General features: G+C 35.7%; 1 protein-coding gene across 2 annotated transcripts in view; it reads right to left on the bottom strand.

Annotated features, from left to right (window-relative positions):
* Positions 1-24803, bottom strand: part of LOC132323772 (serine/threonine-protein phosphatase 2A regulatory subunit B'' subunit beta-like) — a 46724-nt gene that overhangs the window by 6970 nt on the left and 14951 nt on the right. Inside the window, exons 1-8 of one of the 2 annotated variants that reach the window (XM_059839403.1) lie at positions 23574-23783; positions 9092-9277; positions 7311-7414; positions 6666-6768; positions 5834-5908; positions 2169-2255; positions 1586-1742; positions 174-222 (exon numbers count right to left, since the gene is read on the bottom strand). In XM_059839403.1, the coding sequence (XP_059695386.1) occupies positions 174-222; positions 1586-1742; positions 2169-2255; positions 5834-5908; positions 6666-6768; positions 7311-7414; positions 9092-9277; positions 23574-23720 (908 nt within the window). In that variant the 5' untranslated portion in view covers positions 23721-23783. Of the gene's footprint in view, positions 1-173; positions 223-1585; positions 1743-2168; positions 2256-5833; positions 5909-6665; positions 6769-7310; positions 7415-9091; positions 9278-23573; positions 23784-24803 lie in introns of those variants that run through there. The other variant, XM_059839401.1, reaches the window with a different exon arrangement.

Raw genomic sequence — 24803 nt, 5'->3', positions numbered from 1 at the left:
GAACTTGAACTGTGCCAAAGGTTTCAAGACCACTCTGGTACTACTAGAATTTAAACTACAAATCGAATCTTGAAATTCACTTTGTGAGGGGAACCATCTTTTTCCCTTGGAATACCACAGAATTTAACAAGCAAAAACTAAATGGGATTTAGATCAGCATACAAAACAAGTACCTTGTTACTGCTCCTGAGAAGATGCGCTCTATCATCCTATTTGAAATTGCTGTGAAGAAAAGTTTGAAACAGGGTCAACTCTATGCAAGTTATTTTTGCATGTATCCTGTTGTTGAAGAGTTTACTGGAACTCTCCTCTTGTATACACAGATCAGTGAGACCGATCGAGTGTAGTGCTCATTAATCCCTTTAAGTCCTTTTAGAGAGGATCACTTAACACAAAGCCTCCAATGCAGAACTACAACCACCCAGCTTTGAATTCAAACTTAATGCAGAAATAGTAATAAAATTGCAACACAAGTAATAAAATTGGCTGATTAATAAAACTGCATTTCCCAGTTCTTTGACAAGTAAATCATGTTTTTCAGTGGTATTAAATTTTAGATGACCTTGGCAAAGAGCCAAAACAGAACTGGCACAGTCACACATAATAAACATACCTTACTGATTCTGACGGGGGTCTATTTTTGACATGGTTTTGACCCATGCTTCTATTTTGAAACCATTTCAGGGATTTCAGAGACATGTCTGAACTAAGCACTGCCTTTGTAAAGGATATTCAATTTATCCTTAAGAATTTGCAAAATTAAATTGCAGGTGGCACTGTATTAGTTGTGCTTTCTTTCTAAAATGTACTAACTTAATAGAGTAGCCACTCAAATGAAAGCAGTTTTCCTTTCTCACCGTCCTAAAGCATAGTCAAACTTAAGTAGGCAAATTTTCAAAAGCAATCAGAATTGTGTTTATCCTTTTTAACGTGGGATAACACTCCATAATCACTTTGTGCTTAGGTAAGCTTTCCAGTCCTGAAAGGAACACTATTAAGATGGACATGAGGCATCTAAAAAGAGCCCAAACAGTTTCATACAAGCTACAAAAATATTTAAAATAGGAACAAGCGTGCAAGACTACAGAATCAGTCATTACATATTATACATGCAGCAAATGTAAACCTGCTAACTAGTGCTTAACAGTATTAAAGCAAAACACACTGCAGCTGAGTTAGCAAAACTCCAAATAAGCCAAGTACCTGAAGGTATGTTTGCATTTTCTACTCTTTCCACATCTTGCCATAAAAGTAATGCTACTTGAATAATATCAGTAAAATGGATTTTGTCCAAGATAACAATCCAAAATTCCCAAATTAAACCATTTATAATACACCAACACGTAAGTGATATCTGCCCTACTTGTTTGTCAAGATCAGAATTCAAATTCAGAATTTTCCTCAAATATGGTATTTGTAGATGCAAGGTAGCATCACAGATGACTTGTCCTGCTTTAGTTCACTGAGTCAGCAGGACCAGCTACACCAACACTCATGAAACTGTCTTTGGCATTAAACCACTTCCTCAGCTCAAAGTTTACAGGTCATTTAATACATGTAAACAAAGGTGCTTCATTTGTCATACCATAATCATTATGTCGAGCTAAATCCTTCCGATCAATATAGAGGTCATGGTCTGTGTCCAGCTCCCAAAATTTGCAATAGATAACATAAAAATGTTCATATGAGAAGTACTCTGTCAGCTGGTTAATATCAGCTTCCTCTTCCAATAATGCCACATTCTATTATCAGAAGGACAAACAAAACATATTAAACAGTTTGTAAGACATTTATTTTTTGAATGATCTGAGTTCTCATAATCAAGTTAATATCTAATGCTATTTCAGTGGAACAATTTTTGTTTTCAGGGACAATGCACACCATACAGTGTGATAACTAAACTGAACACACAGCAGAAAATGAATGCATTCACAAAAGAATGAGCAGATCGGACCAACCTCTACTACACACATTTACATGTATACAGCTCTAAATAGAAAAAGTTACATTTAAACATATTCTAATATATGAGAATTAATGCAATTGGGTCTTCATTACTTTTTGGAAAAGGAAGAAATCCTATTAATGTTACTCCCTTAAGCCTTTAGTTAATGCAGTTTTAAAACTTCCAGAAATATCTGTCTTGCAAAATTTTAGCTATTAGGTACCTGCAAAAAGTTGCTTTTCCTGAGCTCGTTACAAGTTATTTTCCCAGACCAGGACCTATTTACTGTATAAAATATTCTCTGTATGACCTGCAAGAGAAAAAATGGAAAGAAACATTAGCTATGGTAATTAAATACCCATCCAAATATTTCTCAAAGATGTTTTAGTACAGCTGCATTAGAGAGCTCCATCTTTCCCCTATTTCTACTGTTCTCATTAGTTAGAACTTCTCATGTGTCATATTATCCACTATTCAAACCATTTCTAAATCTATATCTAAACTCATCTAGATAAGTTTTATTTCAATGCTGCAGTACCTGGATCTCACTCAGTAATGTTGCAGAATATTCATGCGCTATCCAAAATATGTATATTGGCAATTTCACTACCTCAAGTCTTCTAGATCTACAGGATATAATCAAATGAACCTAATAATGTATCTTATTACTTCAGATTTAAAGACCTGCATTTGCTAAAAGACTGTTTTACTTCATAATTGAATTTACAGAAATAGAATTGGGACTGTTTAAGGATCAGAATACAGCAGATGTTGCTACTTCTGAAGTCTACAAACACAACAAATCTACATCTGACAGAAATATTTACTGCAGGTGCAAAGAGAATGTTTTTCCCCATTTAACTTCATTCTATTTGGAAGTTCCTTGAAAAAAAATCCCCTGTTAATAAGCATTAAAAGCAGTACATTAATATTTTCCAAGTGAAGAACAAAAAAAAGAAATCTATGCAAGAAAGACAACTAGTTCTTGTGCCATGACAGATACTGGAACGAGAAACAAGTACATCCATATGAGTACCCTACACATTTTTGAAAATAAATTTTACATGTACTTCAACTCAATGATCTTACAGGTCTTTTCCAAACTAATGGTTTTACGGCTATTTTGGGCAACTCATGCATTCGCTATAATTTTCTTAGATTTAGTTTACAAACTAAAGACTTGAAATAAGACTTTAAAATATATGTTTTTCTGCTACTTAACTGAATTCAGTATTCACCTCAACTAGGTTGACTTAGGACAACCAGGTGTACATTTCAAGTCAGCCATTCACAACAAAACAAAACAACAGAAACCAAAAACACCCCAAGCATATTATGAACTATAACTGCTCAACTGGTGATTGATTATACCTGCTAATCTGCAAGACTCAGTATTGCATGTGTAGTGTTTCATTTGCAAGAGAGCAGATACTAACTAAAATCCCCTCTCCTTAGGAACCCCTTTCCTGCAATTAATATGTCCTCCCAACTACAAGCTAAGCTTTTTATCACTTCAGACTTCAATTGTAGTAAATCAATAGTTTAAGCTAACCATTCATTTTTAAATTACAAATAGAAGAATAATGTACTGATGAAGTTTTGAAAGAAAACTTTCAGTGTAGAGCAGCAAGCTCCTCAGTTCTTACTTTGAACAAGAACAGCTGGTTCAACAACTCCAGACAGCAGAATAGATTATCCTGCTTCTGAAACTTAATTAACTTAATTCTAATTGTGAATTTAGGGAAGGCCCATTTTTTGGCTTACACTACAAAGCAATTTTTTCTAAAAAGGTTTTTGCCTTAGCTTTGCAACTTAATCCATCTGCATGTCATTATCTCATCTGTTATACATTTAACTGGTCTAAAAATAAAAACAAAATTGAATGTTTGCTCCCAGTTGTCTTTACCAGACTTAAACTGTTTTCTAAAGTAAACTGATGCAGAGTATAAGCAAATTGTCAGAGAATTGCCTTTACTACTCTGCAGAGAGCTTTGTCAGAAGGAGAAGAAATGGTGCAAATAAAGAGACTACAATTTCAAGAACTCATAGTTCAGATATGCACCTATCCTGGAAGAATAAATGTAGTATCTAATTTGTCACAGCAAACATTTTTAACTTATTTCAGCTCTATCTTGGCCATATATAACTAGACTGACCAACAAACCTATATCTTAAGAGACAGAACAGATTGCTTTCATGGCTTACACAACATGTGCTACAGAGATGTATGCAATGTGTATGCATACACACATACATATGTGCAGGTATATACAAAAGCCCAGCAGAAGAATGGCTCATTTGGTTTGCAGCTGGACAAATCCTTTAGATAAAGCTTCATGTAGCAAGGTTAAGCTAACTGAATACAGGTATGAAATGGCTTCTTTCATCACAGGTAAAATAATCTATTTTTATCATTAATAACTTGCAGGACAGAATTTTGGAAGACTGTAACAAGCTCAGTTGGTCAAAGCATGGCGCAAATAATGTCAAGGTTGTGGGTTGACCCCTGTATGGATCATTCACTTAAGAGTTAGACTTGATTGTTATGGGTCCCTTCCAACTCAGAATATTCTGTGATTCTGTGAACAGTTACACCATCCTAAAACATGACAAGAAAAAGGCAGAGAGCTCCTTCCATTTCTTAATGTGCAAAATGGCATTCCAAATATTGTTGATACTTTCATACTAGTTTACTTTTTGATTTAACACCAATTTTTTGATTAAAAACCAATTTCTGTTGAAGGCTACACTAAATTTTGTTAATAAAATACTTCCAGTACTAATTTTTTCAATATTGCTAGACTCAGACCTATTCCAATAAGCTGTTCCTCCAAAGAAAAGTAACTGGACATGGCAGGACCTTTTCTTTCCTACTCTTCTTCAGGTCGCACAGCAAGCTTTCACAATTTTAACCAGAGCAGGCTGTGACACAACCAAGAATCCATGAAGAAACAAAACATCTGGCAGAACAATTCCTTCAATCACAACTGACAGGAAAGTTCTGTGAGCTCAGGTAATCATTATAACAAGAAGCAAAACCTAATGCAACACGACATACTTGATAGGCCAGCAAGTCTCTGTAAGAAAGATGCAACGAACAAAACCCAAATGCTCTCAAAAAAAAACCTTCCACAATTTTAACCTGGGTCAAAGTATAAGATGGATATAAGATGATCAACACTGCATGGTTTTTTCTGTTGGAAAATATTCATTAAGCTATTTTTCACATGCACAAAGAAAGTGAAGTCAATGTCATTTTGAAGAATTTTAATCTTTTGAGACTTCAGTGGAATCAACTGTCTAGTCTACAGCTGAGAAAATTTAATGTCACTGATTTTTCCCTCGGGTACAGAACAAATACTTCAGTCACATAACCCTGGGAAGACAGGAATGAAACTTTACATGTATAAAAACCTTCCTTGGAAGAAAAGTCCCCAGAGAGACAAGTGGCAAGCTGCTTCAATATTATCATTGTTTCACCTAATACTGAACATAATCATATTAATATAGATGTTTCATTCAAGACTTCATTTAATTAATCCCAGACTAAGGTCAGGATTCTAATGAATGCAGTCTACAGCCACAATCAAGTGTTTAAGATAACAGCCTGCTCTTCATTTAAAGCTCATTAACTTATCCAACACTATTACAATTCACTGCTTCTCTTACTAGTATTAAATTCAGCAATTCCTTAAAAATGTTGAGAACTATCAGGCCTAAGAATGACTCTTTTTCCATGAAATTTCTAGTTATGTAAGAAATGAAGACTTACAGCCTGCTCTAACTCTACTCTGCCCATGGGACAAAGATGCTTAGACATTTGACTACTCTTTAGTTTGATTTTCTTAGTTTACCATAAAATAGCTTTTCCAGATACAAATCACTTACTGTTGTAATATACCGAGAATGGAATTCAGATGCTTCTTTTAAAAATGAAAGGCCTGGATGACTATTCACCACATCCTACAAAAAAAAAAATAGAATTACAATATCCCAAGGAGTATTCATTAGTGAACATATAGGACAATTAGCAAAGGAATAGCACACATGCTATTCCTTAACCAAAACAGTTTAAATTAACTACCACAATCATTACTGATAACTTTGCTTTCACCAAGGCATCAGACAAATCACATTACAAACCTTGTAAATATAAAATTATCTTTTAAGTAAATTGGATAAACAAAAGCTTTCCTGTATTTTAGAAATATTTTAATAGGATTTTTTTCTTATATTTTAGATAGGCTGTGGACTTTGAACACTGCTGATGGTCCTAGCTTGTAATTCTGTGGCTATGATACAATACAGTCAATTCAGGTTTTATTCAGTCATTTCTACAGGTGGTGTTTGCTGCTCTTCCAACAAAGATTTACTAGGTTTTGAATTCATATCCCACTTCTCCTTTGCCCTCATAAGGGCTACCCTGACTTAAATAACTTTAACTGCCTTATGAAACATAAAAGATTCCAATACATTTGTTATTCCTACAATTGATTTTAAATCTTACCATGGTGCTTAAAAAAACCCTCACCTTATCAAAATTATTAACTGCAAAATGAGTCACTAGCATCTTAGTGGATCATGCAAAGTCAGTTGCACTAAATATTATCAATAAACTTTAATGATTACCATGAAAAAGTATGTTTAGTTCAAGCAACTCAGGGCTTTGCCAGTTCATCATTTTGTTGTGTTTCTAGAAATAGTTTCAGTTGCAACTCACTTGTAAAAAAGGAATGAAGTCTTCTTGCACCAAGTAGTTACATCCAGGGTTCATCAGAAGATGAACAAACTTTGCAGCATCATCATAGCAGGTCTGAAGTACTCTGAAATGTAAATATTTCCATTTAGTATTCTACACAGAAAATTGCTCATGCTACCTCATGCAGGCATCCTAGAGCAAGGCCTATGAAACAATATGTTCAAAAGGTCATTACAAATGTGAAACCATGCTCTAAGTGAACTTATCAAAGCAGTAGTGTCTCTTAAGTTTACGTTAAAGGAGGTGGGTACATCATGTAATCGATTACATGAAAGGACAATTTAAAGTTAAAATTAGCAAAGAGCTAAAAATAAAAAGCACGTTGTTCAGAACTAGCATCTACAAGTAAGGGCCATGGTTTTCACTTCTCATGAACTGTCAGTCATTTACCCAAACATCTGAAAATCTACAAACCCTGTAAATGAAGATTTGTTTATATTAAAGTATTATTTAGTTACATTTTCCCATGTACAAGCTTGCTGACAATAGTTGATTATGGGAAAGTGTTTTATTCCCCTTACAAGACAAGATCGCATTCAGAGCTTAAAATATCACATTTCAATGGAAAAAAAAAAGGAGTATTTCTAAAAAAAGTAATCTACTTACTTCCGCCACATTGCAACAAATTTATGAACTGACACGTATCCTGTTCGTTCACCTCCAGCACAATAAAACAAAGGACCTTTCCAGTACAGTGGGCATTCACAAGCCTACAATTTAAATATACATTAAGTCAGTTTATTGACTGCTTATCTGAGGACTACTCTTCTATTTATGGATCCTTCAAAAATTACAAGGGTTAAGAAGAAAGCATTAGGGAAGAGATTTTTTTTTAAAAACAGTTTCTGAAACCAGCTTCACCTTCTGAAATAATCAATTTAAAGCAACTCTAGGCTGAAATCCAAAGGCGGAGAGCAAAACACAGGGCAACTTGTAGCATTCCTAACAGACTAATGCAGTGAGTCACGTGTCTGTCTGTTCATGCTCCAAGCAGCTGAACAGAGTCCATCTTAAGTTCTGCTCAACAGCTGGATATCTTTAAGCTAAGCTCAAGACAGCACACTTTCAGATCTTCTGAACTGGAGCAAATTGACATTTGTCTGACTCAGAAGATGGCTCAACTCATCTGCATCCTTTGCACGTGCATGGCACATCCTCTATCCAATTTTAAGTAGCAGGCCAGCCTGCCCTGAGCATAAATATTTTGCTTTAGGGTACTCAACAGCTACACATTCCCAACTCCAGTGTGAGCACATGCACCTAAAGCCCAAGTGTCCGCAGCCATAACAGCCAAGAACTCAATCTGCCTAAAACTGACTCCAGCTGGGAGCAGTCAGACATGCTGGCATCCCCAAGGATCTCCAAAAACACTGAGTACTGCAAGATATGAAAGGTCACTGGAGGAAAAGTACAATTACTTTTCATGCAATAGCTTAAGTAGTACTTCAAACAAATTAAAATAAGTGGTTTTGATGAATGCTGTCCTCAGACAGCGTTCTTCAGGAAAGTGTCTTTCATCACTGAATTATAGGTGACTAGACCCTTTCAGCTTTGTTGCTGAGAGAAAAGGGTCTCTTCCCTACCTTCACACTTCTATGTTGGAAGGACCTGTGGAAGACAGGCATCCTATCATTCAGCTTAGCACTAAAAAAGTTTTGGTGAGGCAAACTCCCAGTCCTGCTCTTGTGAGCAGTCAGTTTCTATTTTCTAGACCCTGGACAAAGTGACAGGAACATGAATGAGAACCTGAGACTCATTAGCAAGATCGTGACTTGCAGTGAGATTTCAAGCATTAAGTCAATATAAAAAAATGGAAATTTAAGTTCATTTTAACTAGCTTATTGTCTTTAAATTTACAGAGGGATTTAAAAAATATTTGCTGCTTTCTAAGCTAAGTATTTTGTCACTCTGCCATAACTCTAAAGTAGCTCTTCAGGAATAACTTGAGAGCTATAATCTCAAGTTACCAAACCATGCTGTCTTTACCAGTGTCTTGGCAATGGAGGTTTAGCAGAATGAGAAAAAAACCTCAACCTGTATGAACATCTGAAAACAAAACATATATTAGGAATGCTTTTGCCTTAACTCTCTTGGTCAATAAGGAATGGAGAAGATCATACAATGTTGTTCTTTAGTATTTGGTTGTTTATGCAGCAAAAAAGTAGTTCAAGTTTTGTTTAAATCTTTTGTTTATTTTTATAAGGTCATCTGATAGACAGTTAATGCAGAAAATTCAACATAACTGTATTATCAACAATGCAGAGTATCATTAAATACTCATGTGTGAGAGATGGAAACACACAATACAAGAAAACCAAGCACACAGAACTCATCTTTCCTTTCCATAGGAGTACAGTACAAAAAGAAGATGGCCAGCAAGTTCTCACCTTTGCAACCTTACCCATGTCTTCTAATGTTGCCCTCTCATTTGGAAATTCAGAAAAAGTTTTCTCAATTTTGGCAATCACAGCATCTATATTTACTTTTTCCTTAGGACATCCTCGAGGAAAATAAAAAGTTGGAATGTTTTGACTATGTGGTGGTGGCACATTCTCTTCCTTCTTTGTTTGAACCTAAATAGATAAATACACATTTGACAGTCAAGTACCATGAAATCACATAGTCCTCCACAGATGACTTAAATCTCGTGGTATTCTATGTTTCAACACACCTTCAAAAATATTTCAGATTATAAATTGAATAAACTATTACAGAGTAAGAGTACATCATAAAAATTAATGATTATTTCTAAAAATGGACATTTAGAGATATGGTAAATATTTAATAAAAAGAACTTCAAGCTTCAACATATCAATTTTCAAGACTGATACACTGGACAGCTTCTTGGGAACATCTGAAATTACTTGGGTTCTATTATCTGTTTCAGAAAAAAACTTTCAACCTTTATGTTAACAGACATTATGAAAGAATTTGTTTTGGAAATACTTCTAGTTTTACAGCTTCAAGCTTTTGAAATAAGTATAATAACTTTGTTATAAGCCACCAACCTATTTAATGAAGTTATGAAGATTTTCTTTTTTTTTCCCCCTTAAAAATAGATAGATTTTATAAGGGTAGTAAACAATGTCTGCAGAGGGATTTTTTTTTTTTTGTTAAAGTATATACAATGAGGACTTAGAAATCTGTTTCTCAAGAATTGTAATACACCATATCACTAAAAAATCCCCAAGATGACCTGTAACAAGAGAAATTTATTTAAAAGCATTTAAGTTCAGTAAAGAAGAATTTATCTTGTAGTCAGTTTCCAAAAGAATTTCAAAGAGGGCAGAGAATAAAGATAATAGGCAAAGGAAAAACAGTTAGGAAACAACTCAAACTTAGCAATTAAACCAAATTAAAGTCTTTATTCCCATCACTACTATTCAAATGTAAAGACATTGCTATAGGGTGACTTGTCCTAATGATGAATGTATTCAAGATCCTGCACCTAATCTCTCATTTTCAACTAGAATCGGGGAAAAATAAGGCCAAAAACCCTAACCCTTGTTTTACTCTTTATCACCTTTGCCAAAGTGCTTGCAAAGATACCCAGCTCTTTTACCACAATTAAAGTCCTTCCTTATGTGAGTGGAAGAACTAGGTGCTTATGGACAACAGATTTTAATTGCAGAGTTCCAGCCCTGGAACTTTCACTGAAATGCTACATATGCAAAAAAAACAAAACAAAACAAAAAAAACCCCAAAAAACAAACAAACAAACCACCAAAACAAAAACAAACAAACAAAACAAAAAAAAACCCCCAAAACAAAAAAAACCACCCACAAAAAAAAAACCCCCTCTGACCTAACCTTTCCTTCCTCTCCTCTGCATTTGAGCCAGAATTCCTGTCCACAGCTGCAGAATTACCTTAACCATGTTACAAGTTTTATTTCATAGAGGAAAATGTTACCTTGAATCTGTGACACTAGGAGTCAATGTCTGTCACTTTCTATGAATCCTGTAAGTAACAACTTTTGATATCTTATCATTGGTTCACCAGTTGAGTTGATGAGGCAGCCTAAAATAAGAGTGCTATGGGGTATCAAAAATCCCTTCCAACTTCAGACTTCCAAAATTTTAGGAAGTCTAAAGATAGCAATGTTTTATTCTTTAGGTAAAATCACCACCAGCACTACAAATAATGTCTGTAATGGGGTGAACACCTTGTATCATTCTAGAAGTCCAGCTCTACTCATCAGCACTTTCCAAGAGCCCTTGCAGTTACGCTATTTCCCCTTTTCCCCATTTCCAAGAACTGCCTGGACTGACATAAGATTAGCTCAGTTGGTCAGAGCATGGTGCTAATAACACCAAGGTCAAGGTCATGGGTTTGATCCCTGTACAGGTTGTTCATTTAAGAATTGGATTTGATGATCCTTGTGGGTCCCTTCCAGTATTCTTCAGAATATTCTGTGATTCTGTGACAACCACTCCCACGTGAGCTGCTCAAATGGCTACAGAGCAGCAGGTGGTCCAGTTCTTCAGAGGTGCCCGATGAGGAATGCCTCATCCAAGAAAAGGGAAAGTGCAAATCACAGACTACTAACATTCCCTGAATGTTGCTGATATCATGAGGATATCATCAGCAAATGCTGATATCATCAGCATTTTGAGGAAGCTTAGTACAAAGAGGCAAGGCATTTTTAAAATCCACAGCTAGGGAAATTTAGAGCCTCAGATGGAAAATTTTTTTAAAAAGGAAAGGTAGAAACAGAGGAACAGAAGAAAGACTACACTGGAAAAGATCCCAGGAGAAAAAGAAAAGCTATAACCAGAACCATTTGATCATTGGATACTATAATTTTCAGAAACCACTAATTTAGATACCTCAGTTACACAATAAATGATCTCCATTGGTCCAGGTTAAAAGCTGTTCCTAAATACATATGGAAATCTCAATTCAGAATTTGTAATAAGACCTATCCAAGCACAAGTTATTTAAAAGAATTATATGATAAGGGCTTTTTATTTATTTTTCATCTTAAAGTCTGGAACATTTTCACAACAGACAAAGATTATAAGGAAGAAGTTCAGCAACCAATTCAGAACTTAAGACAAACATATAGTTGAAGAAAAACGACTTTTTCTAAGATGAGTATGTTATATTGAAACATTTGAATTCAGCATGCTTACTGTAAAAATATATATTTAATCTATAAGACAAAATATTAATTCTAAACCCAAATATAGACTACAAATCTGTCAGAAATTAACAAATTAAGACAAGACAAATTAACTCTCCCTGTACTGAAAGATGTCTATTTTCACATGCTGGTTTCTCAAAGCTGGCAAAAGAAGAAACTACAAAAAGGCTTCATTTGCATTAGCGAGAGTATAATCACTTCACAATCATTTCTGCTGGAATTATTTGGTGCCTACATATAGGTATCTAGTGAGAATACCATCTAGGGCACGAAACAAAATGCCCTTGAACATTCCTGTGGCATCCAGCACAGCTCTCACTCTGCATCTGCCACGTGGATGTTCTGAGCCTGTTAATGCTTATTAAATGCCACCAGCATTTGGAATGAGACAACTGAATTGTGCTGGTAATGTCAGTCAACACAGGGATAGGAACCATACCACAGAGAGAAGCACATTGTCCAAAATCATTAGCTCCAACTAATGCACTATAAAGTTGATATTACATCTTCCTCTTCTCACCTTCCCAAGAAGGACCAAAGATTCTCCTCTCAGTCTGAATTCCAATAACCAAAAGGCTCCTTGTACAACTGAGGCTGCTCAGCTCTGTGTGCTTTAATGAAGGAATGTAAGATACTAAAAGGGCTCTAAAAATTTCACTATTTTCTGTTCAGGTGCTAGTTACTTCTGTAGAGGCACATATTGCATAGCTGATGAAGGAGTCAGTTCTGTTATTTCAGGATAATCAAAATGCACTAATTGTGTAAGATTAGGCTGTTCTAAAATTAATTATAATTTTAACTGGGGAATTCCTTCATTAAAAAGAACAGCCAGAAGCCTGCCAACATCCAGTCTTTGACTGGAAAATCTGCAGGAACAGTTCATTAATCTTTTTGCACAACTACTCCATTTCAGTGGTCAATTTAACATCTAGAAAGTGATCTACATTTTCCTATTGTTTTAAGTTAAAACCTTTAAAACTTGTACCAGTAAGCTAAACTCAAAAAAAGACTTGGTTGGTCAGTGAAAATTTTCCCTGCAACTTGCTGAGAAAGAGTACCAACAACAGCGTACTTGGGAATAAGGAAAACAGCTATATAAGCTTGTAAATAACTCAAACAGATGTGTGTTGAAGTGCCAGGACTGAGGGGAGCATTAAACTTTGCAATAAGTATATATGAAGTCCAGGATCTGTTGCAAAGTTGCCACTGCAGTTTAGGTTTTATATAACACATGGGAAGTGAGGATTCCTTGAAAACATCTTGTTTGCAGTAATGCAAACAAACTTCTGTGAGATTTGTCCATAGGAGAATTCAATAAGAGCTTTAATACACAACCAGTTTTCATTCTTGACGTACAGAATTGTAAAGACTGTCCACAGGTACCCAACACTTACCTGCCTTGATTTTTACAGTGGAGGAAATGGAAGTTTTTATCCCATTGAGGTCACTGTTCAAAGGGCAAAACTTCTAATATTAATTTTGCAACTTTCCAGATCCTACTCCAACCATTCTTTCAGAAGTTGTTTATATTAATGGCATAAAATCAGTATTATAATTACAATACAGTAATATATTAGTATATACCAGAGAACATGGATACACCATATTCCAAAGAGAGAAATTAATTCTTCAAGCTAGACAATCTTCTTACTTCTACCACCTGATGAGTGGCATTCAGCAGTTAACTTTGTTATAAGCAAAAAATAAAGACTGTGGGAATTTTAAAAGGGTGGGCTTTTCCTTCTCTCTTAACTGTAAGAGCTGATGCTATGATACAATTAATCATTCAAATACAGGATATATTGCTGAAATAACAAGGAAGGGAGGTCTTGTTCTCAGATATTTTAATAATGTATCCTCAGTAATGTCTAGATCTAACATTTGCATGTAGCAACTGCCAAAGCAGAAACACTGAGCCCCATGAAGGGGTTGAATATGTGGATTTAAATGCAAGTGAGTAAAACCTCACTTATAAAAGACTTGCTGGAAAAGGAAGCAAAGTAAATATATTTGTGAATTTAATACTCTTTTAGACATCTCTGAAATTAAGACATGAACTTGGGTTGGAAGGGAGATCTAGTTCCAACCCCTCCTGCTGTAGGCAGGGGTGCTGCCCACTAGATCAGGTTGCTCAGGGCCCCATTCAACTTGGTCTTGAACACTTCCAGGGATGGGGATCCACAACTTCTCTGAGTTGCCTGTACCAGTGCCTCACCACGCTCATAGAAAAAAATTTTTCCTCTCTTCTTTTAGTTTAAAACCATTCCCCCTTGTTCTATCACTATCTGGATTGAATTGATTGGTATTTACATTGTTTTGACAGGACTACAGAATAAGAGAACTTCATTTAGAAACGCTGATTACACCAACATTTTTTCTTCCCGCTTCTCTGAAAAAGGCCCAACCCTAAACATTTAAAATATTTTCAGAGTTTGCAGTCAGTTCTTGCCGTAGTATATGACAGGAATTTCCATGATAATGACCATACTAGAGAAAAGTCATTGGAATGCATACAACAGGGTCAAAAAAGGACCCCAAAAATTCTACCTCACATTTACATCCAACTTCACATCAGGATTTTACTAACTGATGCACCACAATCTTCCCAACAAAAAAAAAAAAAAAAAAAAACAACAAAAAAAACAAACAAAAAAAACCCATTAAATATTGAAAATACTGTAAAGAGATTTTTGCCTATCAAATAGATGAAAGTCTGGTTCAATTCCTAAGTAGTTTTTAATTAGGAATTTACAAGAAGAAAAGGATGCATTGCAATATTGTTTACAAGGTGTAGTACATAAATTAATCTAGTTCTTCACCAGACTAGGTCATCTAGTCTTAATATATTGTACCTTATGCTAAACTTACCTAGATGAACAGAAGTGCATAATAAGCTAAGAGGATTTTCTGCAGAGATATGCTATTCAGCCTTTTAAATCCTAATATCCATGCAACCACCCACGTATAAAGCTCCTCAACCACCTAACAATGAAAACAGGTAACTGCATGAAGTTCCCTGACATACAACAGAAAATGGAAGCCAACATGGAGATTCAAAGGGTAACATTTTTTTTTGTATGAGTCTTTCCTTTATTAAATTCAGTGAGTTCTTAAGAATACGTGTGTTACAGGTGATCAGTTAAACCGTAATTGTGAATGTAATAAAATGTTGCCAGTAAGCAGGCTCACAAGGAACACCTGACCGGCCTTCCCATCCCTCTGCTCTGTTATTGCTGTCAATCTAAGTCTGACCAATAAAATCACAGAAATATTTCCTTTTAAACTTACTATCTAATTGACTGCAAAGTGAAAATCAACATTTCTCTCTAGACAAACAATTGACATTATCAGTAATTTTATGGAGTTTAAATCTTGAAAACCTCACATAAAAGACTTGCACTACTATTGTTTAGAAAAGGTTTCATTCTCATTTGGAGGAAAGACAACAGTTTTGAAAAACCTGTTCTAATACATCAAATACTTTAACATGCTGAAGTGCCTTCAAAAATCTGTTTCAGGATAGACAAAGTAAGGTTACTACAAGAACTTTCCTCAGAAGAAGCCCAGAGAAACATGTCCTCTGTAACATAAGCTCTTTTGACCTTGTGGTAGACATTTACATTTACAATTATTTAAGTTGGAATGTGATGCTTTTTTATTGCTTTCTGTGACAGCCTCATTAGCATCTTTCCAGCCAAACTAATGAGATTTTTTACTGCAAGAGTTCACTGATTGTACTATTTCCCATTCAGCTTGGTGAGCTAAACAGTATTTTTTCCTCCGTGAAAGATGATCCTTGAACAACTTAAAACTTTGAAAATTTCTGGGTTCTTCCCCCAGCCAAGTTCTATTACTCTAAAATGAAATTACTGCACTGAAAATCATCTCAAAACCACCAAGTTTATCTGAAATTTTAATAATGAACTTTACAGCATGGCATAAGGTAAGCTATACCACAGCACATCTACATCTTCCCCTTCCCTCATAGAATTTACTTGCTTCACTAGTGACATTGAAGCAGTATGGTGAATTGCCTCAGGTCACTGAGACAGCTAAAGAGCAAAATTAAAACTCCCTATCTGTCCTCATGAAATCTCATACAGTTGGTGCCACCTAGAAGCAATGTGGTTCTCCTGCTAACATAAAGAAGAGCAGGGAGTACTGTGGCAGTATTGTTTAAAATCACATTACATTAGGCATAAAACCATGCTAAGATTGTGATTTAGTTTGCATAACTTAGTCAGAAATATAAAACTGATGAAATCCTGAGAGATACCTACAGAGAATGAACCCATATGCTAAACCAGCCATCAGGGTATATATGTTTAAGTCTTTCCTCTGGCAACAATCATTTCAGTCTCAGTTGTTTCCTTCTATCCTGGACTTCAGCTTGCTATCCTTCAGCGACTGTCTGGCAGCTGTTTTTAGATGGGCTATAGAGACTAATTTTATCATACATGCTCCTCTTTCTTTCCACAGTAAGAGATAAACATCCATTAATTTTAACCCTGCTACAGTTTTACACTAGCTTACTTTAGCTGTTAGCCTTAACTCTGAAAACTTCATTCATCTAGTCTGGTCTGTAGTCAATATTTGTGCTACATGAGGGGAAGGAAATAGAAAAATTAATACACTTTCCCATAAAGTTCTAGCAATATACCATTAGAAGAAAAAAGATACTTTAACCTACACTGTTTCCAATTTTATACATAAGACCTGAGTTAAGGTATGAGAGCAGGGTTCAGCAACTCTCCCAAAGCAGTCTATGTTCCAGTTGGCAATCCTGTGTTCAAATTCTGACCAGAAAAATACAGTGGGACTCTCCTTCCTGCATCCCAGGTTGTGCACTCATCTCAGTTTTAAATAAATGGACTATCATTCTCATCTCATTTATGCATATTCTTGGCCATTTACTCTCAAGTCTATTTCTGAAAAAAAGTATATGTTAATCTGGTCTTGTGTTCAATGCAAATGTTAATTGTCAATGCTAAATCAACTTTACTCTAGAGATGAGCCTGTACACTGCTGTCCCATTTTGGGATCACTGACATGTTACAGCATGTAGCAATTCCATAAACAAATCAAGAGATTCAGTGATGTTTAGAGCAGTCAGGAGTAACATAAGGAAGGATCCTAAGGAACAGTAAAAATGAAGGCTGAAGAAGACCCTAATTTCTGATTCTGAGGTAAAAAAATGAAATGGGTTTTTTTTAAGCTGTTTGCTATATGAAGCTAGTTTCTCCCCTTATTTTAAGTCTTAAGACAGCAGAGTAAGTAGCAGTACTTTTAATTTTGTGATAGCCTGGGAAAGAAGCACCCTGTCCACTTTGAATGAAATTGCTGTGCTAAGGGCCACCACTTGGACAGGTCTTGAAAGTCTTCCAATAAGGCATAAAGAATTATGGTACAACTATCCTATCAACACTTTTCCCCTTTATTTAACCAAGCCAAATTGAAATACCAAAATGACCCTCAAGAAAAAGCCACTGAAGAGTCAGCACTGCAGCAGAGCATGCAAAACTTTGGACCATCTACACAAACCTATCTGGGAAAGCATGTTCTAATGTAGGAAGAGACAGTAGGCAGTGGCATCCAGCAAAAGCTTCCACCTGAAACTATGAAATGCATTCCATACATACTATCTGAGGTATAGAATTTAAAACCACATTCAACTAAAAGCATTTGTGAATGGCCACCACAGGCAAGTCATATCACATACACACAAACAAAAGCAGCACTGGGAACTTGCAAATGGTCAAAATCTGATTTTCACTTGTTAGTGAAGGCTGAGGTAAACTGGCATTGTTCTGCATGATACCTAACCATTACAGCACACACTCACCAATCTCCTCCCTTTCAGTAATCTATATATGCAGCAGTAACAGATGTCTCACTCAAGTTCTTCTACAACTCTGATTTTGGAAATACTAGGATTCCCCCAATTTGCAGCTTGGTAGAGCTGACATAGGTAAACCATGCAGTCCTGCTGGGAACTGGAAGATGCTATTGCAAAAGCATTATTGCTGTAGAAACACCTCCAATATGGCTGCCTTTTTCTTTGTACAGTCACATAGAGCTTCAATATCAAAAATATGCAGTATGAAGAGCTTATTGATTTATTCAGAAAACACTTGGGTTTCCACAAACACAAAATGGAAGATGTAGTTACCTGTGCCCCCCAAAGGGGCACAAGACCATTCCACATTACATCCACATCCATTGGTAACCTGCTTTATTTGCTGACAAAATTTTTACCAAAGGCTTCTAGAGTGAGGCTTCCTCTGAGAATTTGCCATCACTGGTAATGATGACACTTTTTATCCAGTGAACATATTTTTCCTCTCTTTCACATGCCTTACCAATTAAAAATGGAAAAGGGTACACAGTATAAAATGGAAAAAACCAAGATTCTTCAGAAAAATCTACCCCGTTAAACACAATTTTCTAAACTTTTCTAATTTTCTTTTAAATTTCATAAGACAAAAGTAGTAGAAAAAATAGTCACTGCTAGTATAACTGCTAGTGCCTGTGAATTGCTGTCAAACAGGCTACAGTTTATGAATTATGTCAAATTAAGTATTCCAATCACTAATATATACTATTTGTCATATAGTTGCAGCTTCATCAGAAAATACTCTGATTGCAGATTAAATCAGTTCTTCTATTCCTTCCCAGTGTATTCTGTTCCCCAACTGTTTCTAGGGCACAATCTGGCAAGTTCCTCCTAGTACATGATTATTTTGATTGTACACAGCCAATGGACTGACAGGTACACCCGAGGCAATTCTAACATTTGTCTACAGAAAACAGCCCTTGTCAGGACAGGCCATCAGTTCAACATCAAAAGTAACACATACAGCTAAGACAGACATCCACTTAAATTCTGCAATAGCTTTTTATCCTTACATGTTTACAACAAAGCAAACTTCAATCACTAGGTGCAATGGACTTCAAGAAGAATCCTCTCAAACAACAAATGTCACCAAGTTCAGCCTTGCTACAGAGCTGCAAAGTCAACAGCTGGAGCAAGTATCCTGTCTACTGCTTGTCTGCTGATGTCCTGAAAAATTCTGATTTGGACAATTGTGAAAACAATCTTATACACCTCTAGCCCTGTAAAAGTTGAAGGACATTGTGTATGAAGATGTGCTGAACTGTTTCAGGCTTTCTAGGACTACCAATAGTCATACATCTACTGTTAGTAGTGTCAGTTAAAATGGAGAAAAGAATAGTGAATCTTTCATTTCAAGGGAAAAATAAGTACATCTGAACTCTTCAATGTATGAATTGCTACATCACAAAACTTAGCTGCAGAGGTAACTGACATCTAGACTCTTAAATCATGAATGCAAGTAAGTAAGCTGCAATGAACTTTCACCACATTGGCTTTTCTATAGAGACAGTACAAATTTTCTGTAATAAGAATTAAAAAAATAGATTTGTGACCAGACATGAGTAGGTAAAGAAGCTGCTATCACAGGCAGCCAATACATTTTACATTTGAACCAAGAGTCTCCATTACAGAAGTGGTAAAAATCTACCAGCTTGTTTACAGCTTCTTTTTAAGAGACGAGAGCTTAAAACCTGGCAATCTAGTAGCAGTGAACCATTTATGGAATACCTCATCTTAACTAGTAAGTCTCACTGGGCAGCCTATATATTTTCATTCTGTTTTAAATGTTGGCACCTGCTCTGGAAAACTGGCATTATATCAGCAAGCTAGCATCAAGTGTACCTATTAGCTACAGTCAGAATGAGATTTGTATTCCATCTCCGGCCCTCCCAGCAAACACTTGTGTTCTTTAATAAGGCATTTGTGCGCCTGATGTAAAAATGAATATTGGGTCCTCTCCATGTGGTGTTAAAAGGTCTACAAATGATGTTCAATTAGAAAACTGATGTTAATAGGAAAGCTGTCGTGCCTGAAGTCTCTAACTGTTACACAACTTTCTTCTGAGACTATAGCTGTAAACTCAACAGCCTCAATTAAATTTTTTTAAAGTAGTTTTGCCTCAGAAATGAGAATTAATCTTCATGACTAAAAGAATCACTGCGTGCACTACATCACAAATATACACCAGATCAGTACACATTAGTACCTACAGACTCTGTATTCATTGCTTAAACATGCCACAAGCATTCATATAGCATTTTGGTAACAAAGGAATGTAAAAATGATCAAGAGGCACTAAAGTCTAAAGCCACTTCACTCAGAAGGCAAGCCAATCTCATGAGACACTGCAGAAGCTGAAGAAATAGTTCTCATACAGCTGACATAAATAGCATGTGTAAGCAGCATTTAGTATCATTAACAGGTGGTCATGAAATGAGTAGTTCTCCATTTTCATACTGAGTTGTGACGCATACAACTACACCAAGGGATCACCCAGTAGGCACAGAATATAAAGATTTAATTAATTAAAAGTATCGAAAAATACGCCAGCACAGGTCTGTCACTAACATTGAGAACATTAATTAAAAACTTACACCAGATTTTTTTTTAGCTCCTTTTTAAAAATCATTAAATTCAGCATGAATTTATTTGATTTTTTTAGAAAGTCTAGTTTTAAAATTAGAACTCTGCAGTTTTGTAAGGCAATGTGGCCTGTAAGTAGCAAAAAATACCATTTTCCTAGGTTTAGCTAACACTGAGTTAAATGTATAAGCATGTCAGTGTACACACGTTTTTTATTCTAATTATATTTCAAACTTGAGGTGTATTTTCCTTGTATAGCATGCAAAATGGTGCTGCTTATATTCCAACTCTGGATGTCACCAGATGTTGGCTAAAATACAGTGCTCAGCCTTTAAGTTCACATCTGTAAGTTGCCAGTACATTTGACAAGGTAAGAGTTTCTTCTTCTTCCAAAGTTTCAGATAAATTGACAAGCAAGGTGTACACAGTGACGCTTCAAGTGCTGCATTCCCAGCTCAATATATTCCATAGGTGTTAAGTACTTAAGAAAGACCTTGGTTTTAGAATCAACATCAGGGTAACATGGAATGAAGTTTTACTTCATTTTATGCAGAGATACCTACTAAGAAATTTAGCTCCCCAAGGTAACAGGGAATGTTTCAACAGTTTCACCAGTTATGTATTGCTTCATCTTTCTTTTGAGAAATAGATCTTTCCATTAAGCCCTACTTTACTCAGGTTTTTGCAATTTTCATCAATAAATTAAAACTAAGGAACTGCCTATTCCACTTTCCAGAACAACCCACCTCTCTGCTGGTGGTCTGTTTAAAGATTTTCAAGAAACCTGATGTGCTATGCTCTAATGACCACCCATTCTAAACTACAAGGGATTACCTACACAGATTATTTACTTACATGGCCCTATATGAAAAGCCACTGCCTTAGAATTCTTGGAACCTGTGGAAGACCCAGTCATTCCAAACCACCTCAGAGTGGATTCTGAGCCACATGTTATTTCACCATTCAGCACGATTACTATTTTTTTATTTTAGGATGCTAGTTTTAATAGCACAAACCTCTTAAAGAGAATCTGTCATTTGTTTAACAAATTATAAAATTACAAGATTGTAGTAGAAATATGGAAGAATAGATTGGCTTCCATTTCTGTCTGACTTTAGCATTCTAATGTTACATCATATTCATGAACTGTTGTTTCTGAAAGCCTATACAGTGAAATAGGAGGTTGTAAATTCCAAAACCAACAAAGCTTGGCAACTGAAATGATAAAGTTTTGTTTCAAGTTATTCTACAAAACATCTAAGGAGTCTTTAATTTTAACATGAAATTTCTTCAATTATTATGTAGCTGATAAACAACTATTCTTTGAAAAGCACCTAACCTATGAGGATAAGTTGGAATGAGCATAAAACAGCAGGTAAAAAAATATCCATCTTCTATATCAACAGTTACTAGCACCCATATTTAATTTTTTATGATACCCCGAAGAAGGTCTCCTTAACATCATGGGGTAAAAACAAACCAGCACCTAAAAAAGGAACTTAAGAGAAAATGCTTTCTATCAAACTGAGTAACGACAGACCTCATATTCTAGTTTTATACTCCTATTAATTCAAATTTTTGTAATCTAATGAAGTAATTTATCATGCATTATTCTACAGTTGCCATTTACCCAGGAAGGGCAAAACTAGTTAAAAAATGAAAAATACTTGCACATTGTCTTAACTGTAAATTTATAGCCAGCAGCGTCCTAGAAGCCCTACAGATTAGACAAGCTGTTTTCTAAAGTAGTTAGTAGCTTGGAGGTATGCTTAAGCATACTACACTGAGATGTTTTCTAGGTCAACATAAAAAGGCCCTGTAAAAGTACAAGTGATCCAACTATCGCTCGATGAAAGACAGATCAAGTTAAGGGGCACCACACAAGGTAATGCTGTGTTTGTTTACAACAGGATGCCATGACTAGACTGAACTTGCCTCCTCCTCTGAGGTGCCTAAATATTAACTGCTACCACTACTTTCGGGTAATTAAGATAGTATTTTCTTTTCTTGCTGCCTCTCGTCAATTTGTTCTTGTACCTGTCTCCAGTTTAGCACTGAAGACACAAGTGAAAAATCCTTTAACTCACATGTCTATGCTGAATGGTATAAACCAGCACAGTCAACACTGGCATTCTGCTTTGCACAAAGGAATAAACATTGTTTATAAATATCACTTGAAACAGATTTTAAAAATCATACAGAAGACAGAAGGCGAATACATTTTTAGGGTCATAGGGCTCTATGTCCCTCTCTTGAAGGTCATCTGGAAGGGACACTAGTGCTCTGAATTCAAAATTAAGTGGCAGGCTATATTTAGAATAACTAACAATGCCAGAAACTCTAAGTTAATGTAATTTTTACTCAACTGCTAAACTTTCCTTAATTAAAAAAGGGTGAAAAAAATTCACACATGCCTTCACTGATACACCTTTATTTTAGTATATGAATTAGAAGTGAGGGTGAGGTAAGGTCAAAGTGAATGCTTTCAGATATCACTGTATGTCTTAAAGGGTATTCAAAGAAATACCAAATTTCAGTTTCTCAAAAAAAGCTGTACGCTTTTTCTCACTTCAAGGGTTAACAAATCTCTTTGAACATTTACTCTATAAGTAGTTTCCCTTCTGATTTTACTTTTCAAATATTTTATTCTCAAATTTAAGCACACTTTAAAATTGTAGCTTTAATTCACTGCTACAAAACAGCAGCAGTTCACGTGTGAAGCAAGCAGCAACAACTGATCTCATTCAAATAAAAAGTTCAAAATAAACATAATCTAAAGGAATTCAGGATCATCATGCAAGTATGAAAGCACTTTTTTACCATATTATGTTTGAGCTAGTGAAGTTACAGCCTATTTCAGTATATTTTATATGCCCAGTTCCGGTAAGAGGAAAATTAAACCCCCCAGAGAAATGCATGTAGACTGCAATTATGCAGATTAAGGAAAACAGTCTTTAAAAGTCTAATAGCATTAAATGCACCAACTTTGCACTGCATATACCTCTGTGCAAACATCGTACTTGATGTATGTACTTGAGCTGCGCTGTGTGCTTCAGCAAACTCATCTTTTCTTTGCACAAAACTACCAGCACAGTCTTTTAAAACACAGAAGAAATCATCATATATGGAACAGACTATCAAAACCCTGTTAGTTGAGTAACAGCTTTCATGCATTGCCTGCAGTTTGAGTGGTTGTGAAGGTACAATTGACAACAATAACTTAATTGTATATGAACAGAAAGACAAACCTGAACCTCCTGAAAAGCTTTCAGTCTCTTCTTGAATCTAGAAGGTAAAACAAAATCACATCCTCGAGCTAGCAATGCCAACTCCTTTCGTAGATCAGGATCTTGTCGCAAAGAAATCTCCTTTATCCTCATGCTTTCGGATTTCATATAATGTCTCTGTGTGCCAGTCCAGGCACTTGAGTCCCACTAAATAGCAGAGCTGTTGTATTATCTCTCAGTGCCGCTTAAAGCAGCAGCTGCTCCCGAGTTCTGGGATATTATAAGAGTCAGCTCAACTTCGCCCGCTCCATACATTAAAGGGAACTTGGCTGGAATTGCAGAAACAGATTGGGAAGTCACTTTGGGGCCTGCCCTTTCATCCAGGCATTCCAAAGTCTAAATGGGACAGTATGGAAAATGAAAACCGTGTTTGGAGGAGCATCTATAAAAGCAGCTTCCAATTTTAAAAAAGGCAAGCCCTACAGGAATGCAGAGAGGCCAGTCGTGGTTATTTTCTAGCTTCCTCCTCCTCCCATCCCCCTCAGCTTTCCCTTCTGTCACAAAACACTCACTGTCTAGCTTCAATGAAGTACCTCACCAAAGGATAAGGCTTATTACACAGCAATTAATTCCTTTTAAACTCTTTCGTTCTTTAGTGGGAACCCTATTGCACTGCAACAATGAAGGCAATGACAGAAGAAGCTTCAGACAGACTTTCAGAATGGCTCACATAATCCAGAAATAATTTTTTTACATTAATCTATATCTAAGTTACTATATTTCAAGAATCTAAAAATTTAAATGTTAAGATGGAAAACCATAGCAACAATGAAGTTAATGTCTGAAAACATCAAACCACACTGAAACACTGCTTTAAATCATGTTTAACCAAAAGGTTACACTAGAAATGATGCCAAAAAATTTGAAAAATTTGACAGGATACTTTTTTATTAAATAGTTTTATAAACATTAACATCCACATACTAGATTGCATACCTGTCACATTTCACTAGCATTAGACTCTGCTACCACTCTATTTTCAGTGTATTGAATCTCAAATACATTTTATGGGGATGGTGAGGCCAAGTTTTAGTACACATCAATATTCTTCATGGAAACAGAAATCTGATAAGCTTCTGTGAAAATTAAACTGACCTTCAGTTCCTTTTCCTTTACAGTTTTAGGTACATTAACTTATAACTAGTGGACTATTCACATTTTAAATGGATATTCCTTTATCATAGCAATCTT

This window comes from Haemorhous mexicanus, chromosome 2 (assembly GCF_027477595.1).
Source record: "Haemorhous mexicanus isolate bHaeMex1 chromosome 2, bHaeMex1.pri, whole genome shotgun sequence".
NCBI lineage: Eukaryota > Metazoa > Chordata > Aves > Passeriformes > Fringillidae > Haemorhous > Haemorhous mexicanus.
This window is presented reverse-complemented; position numbering and strand designations above follow the sequence as displayed.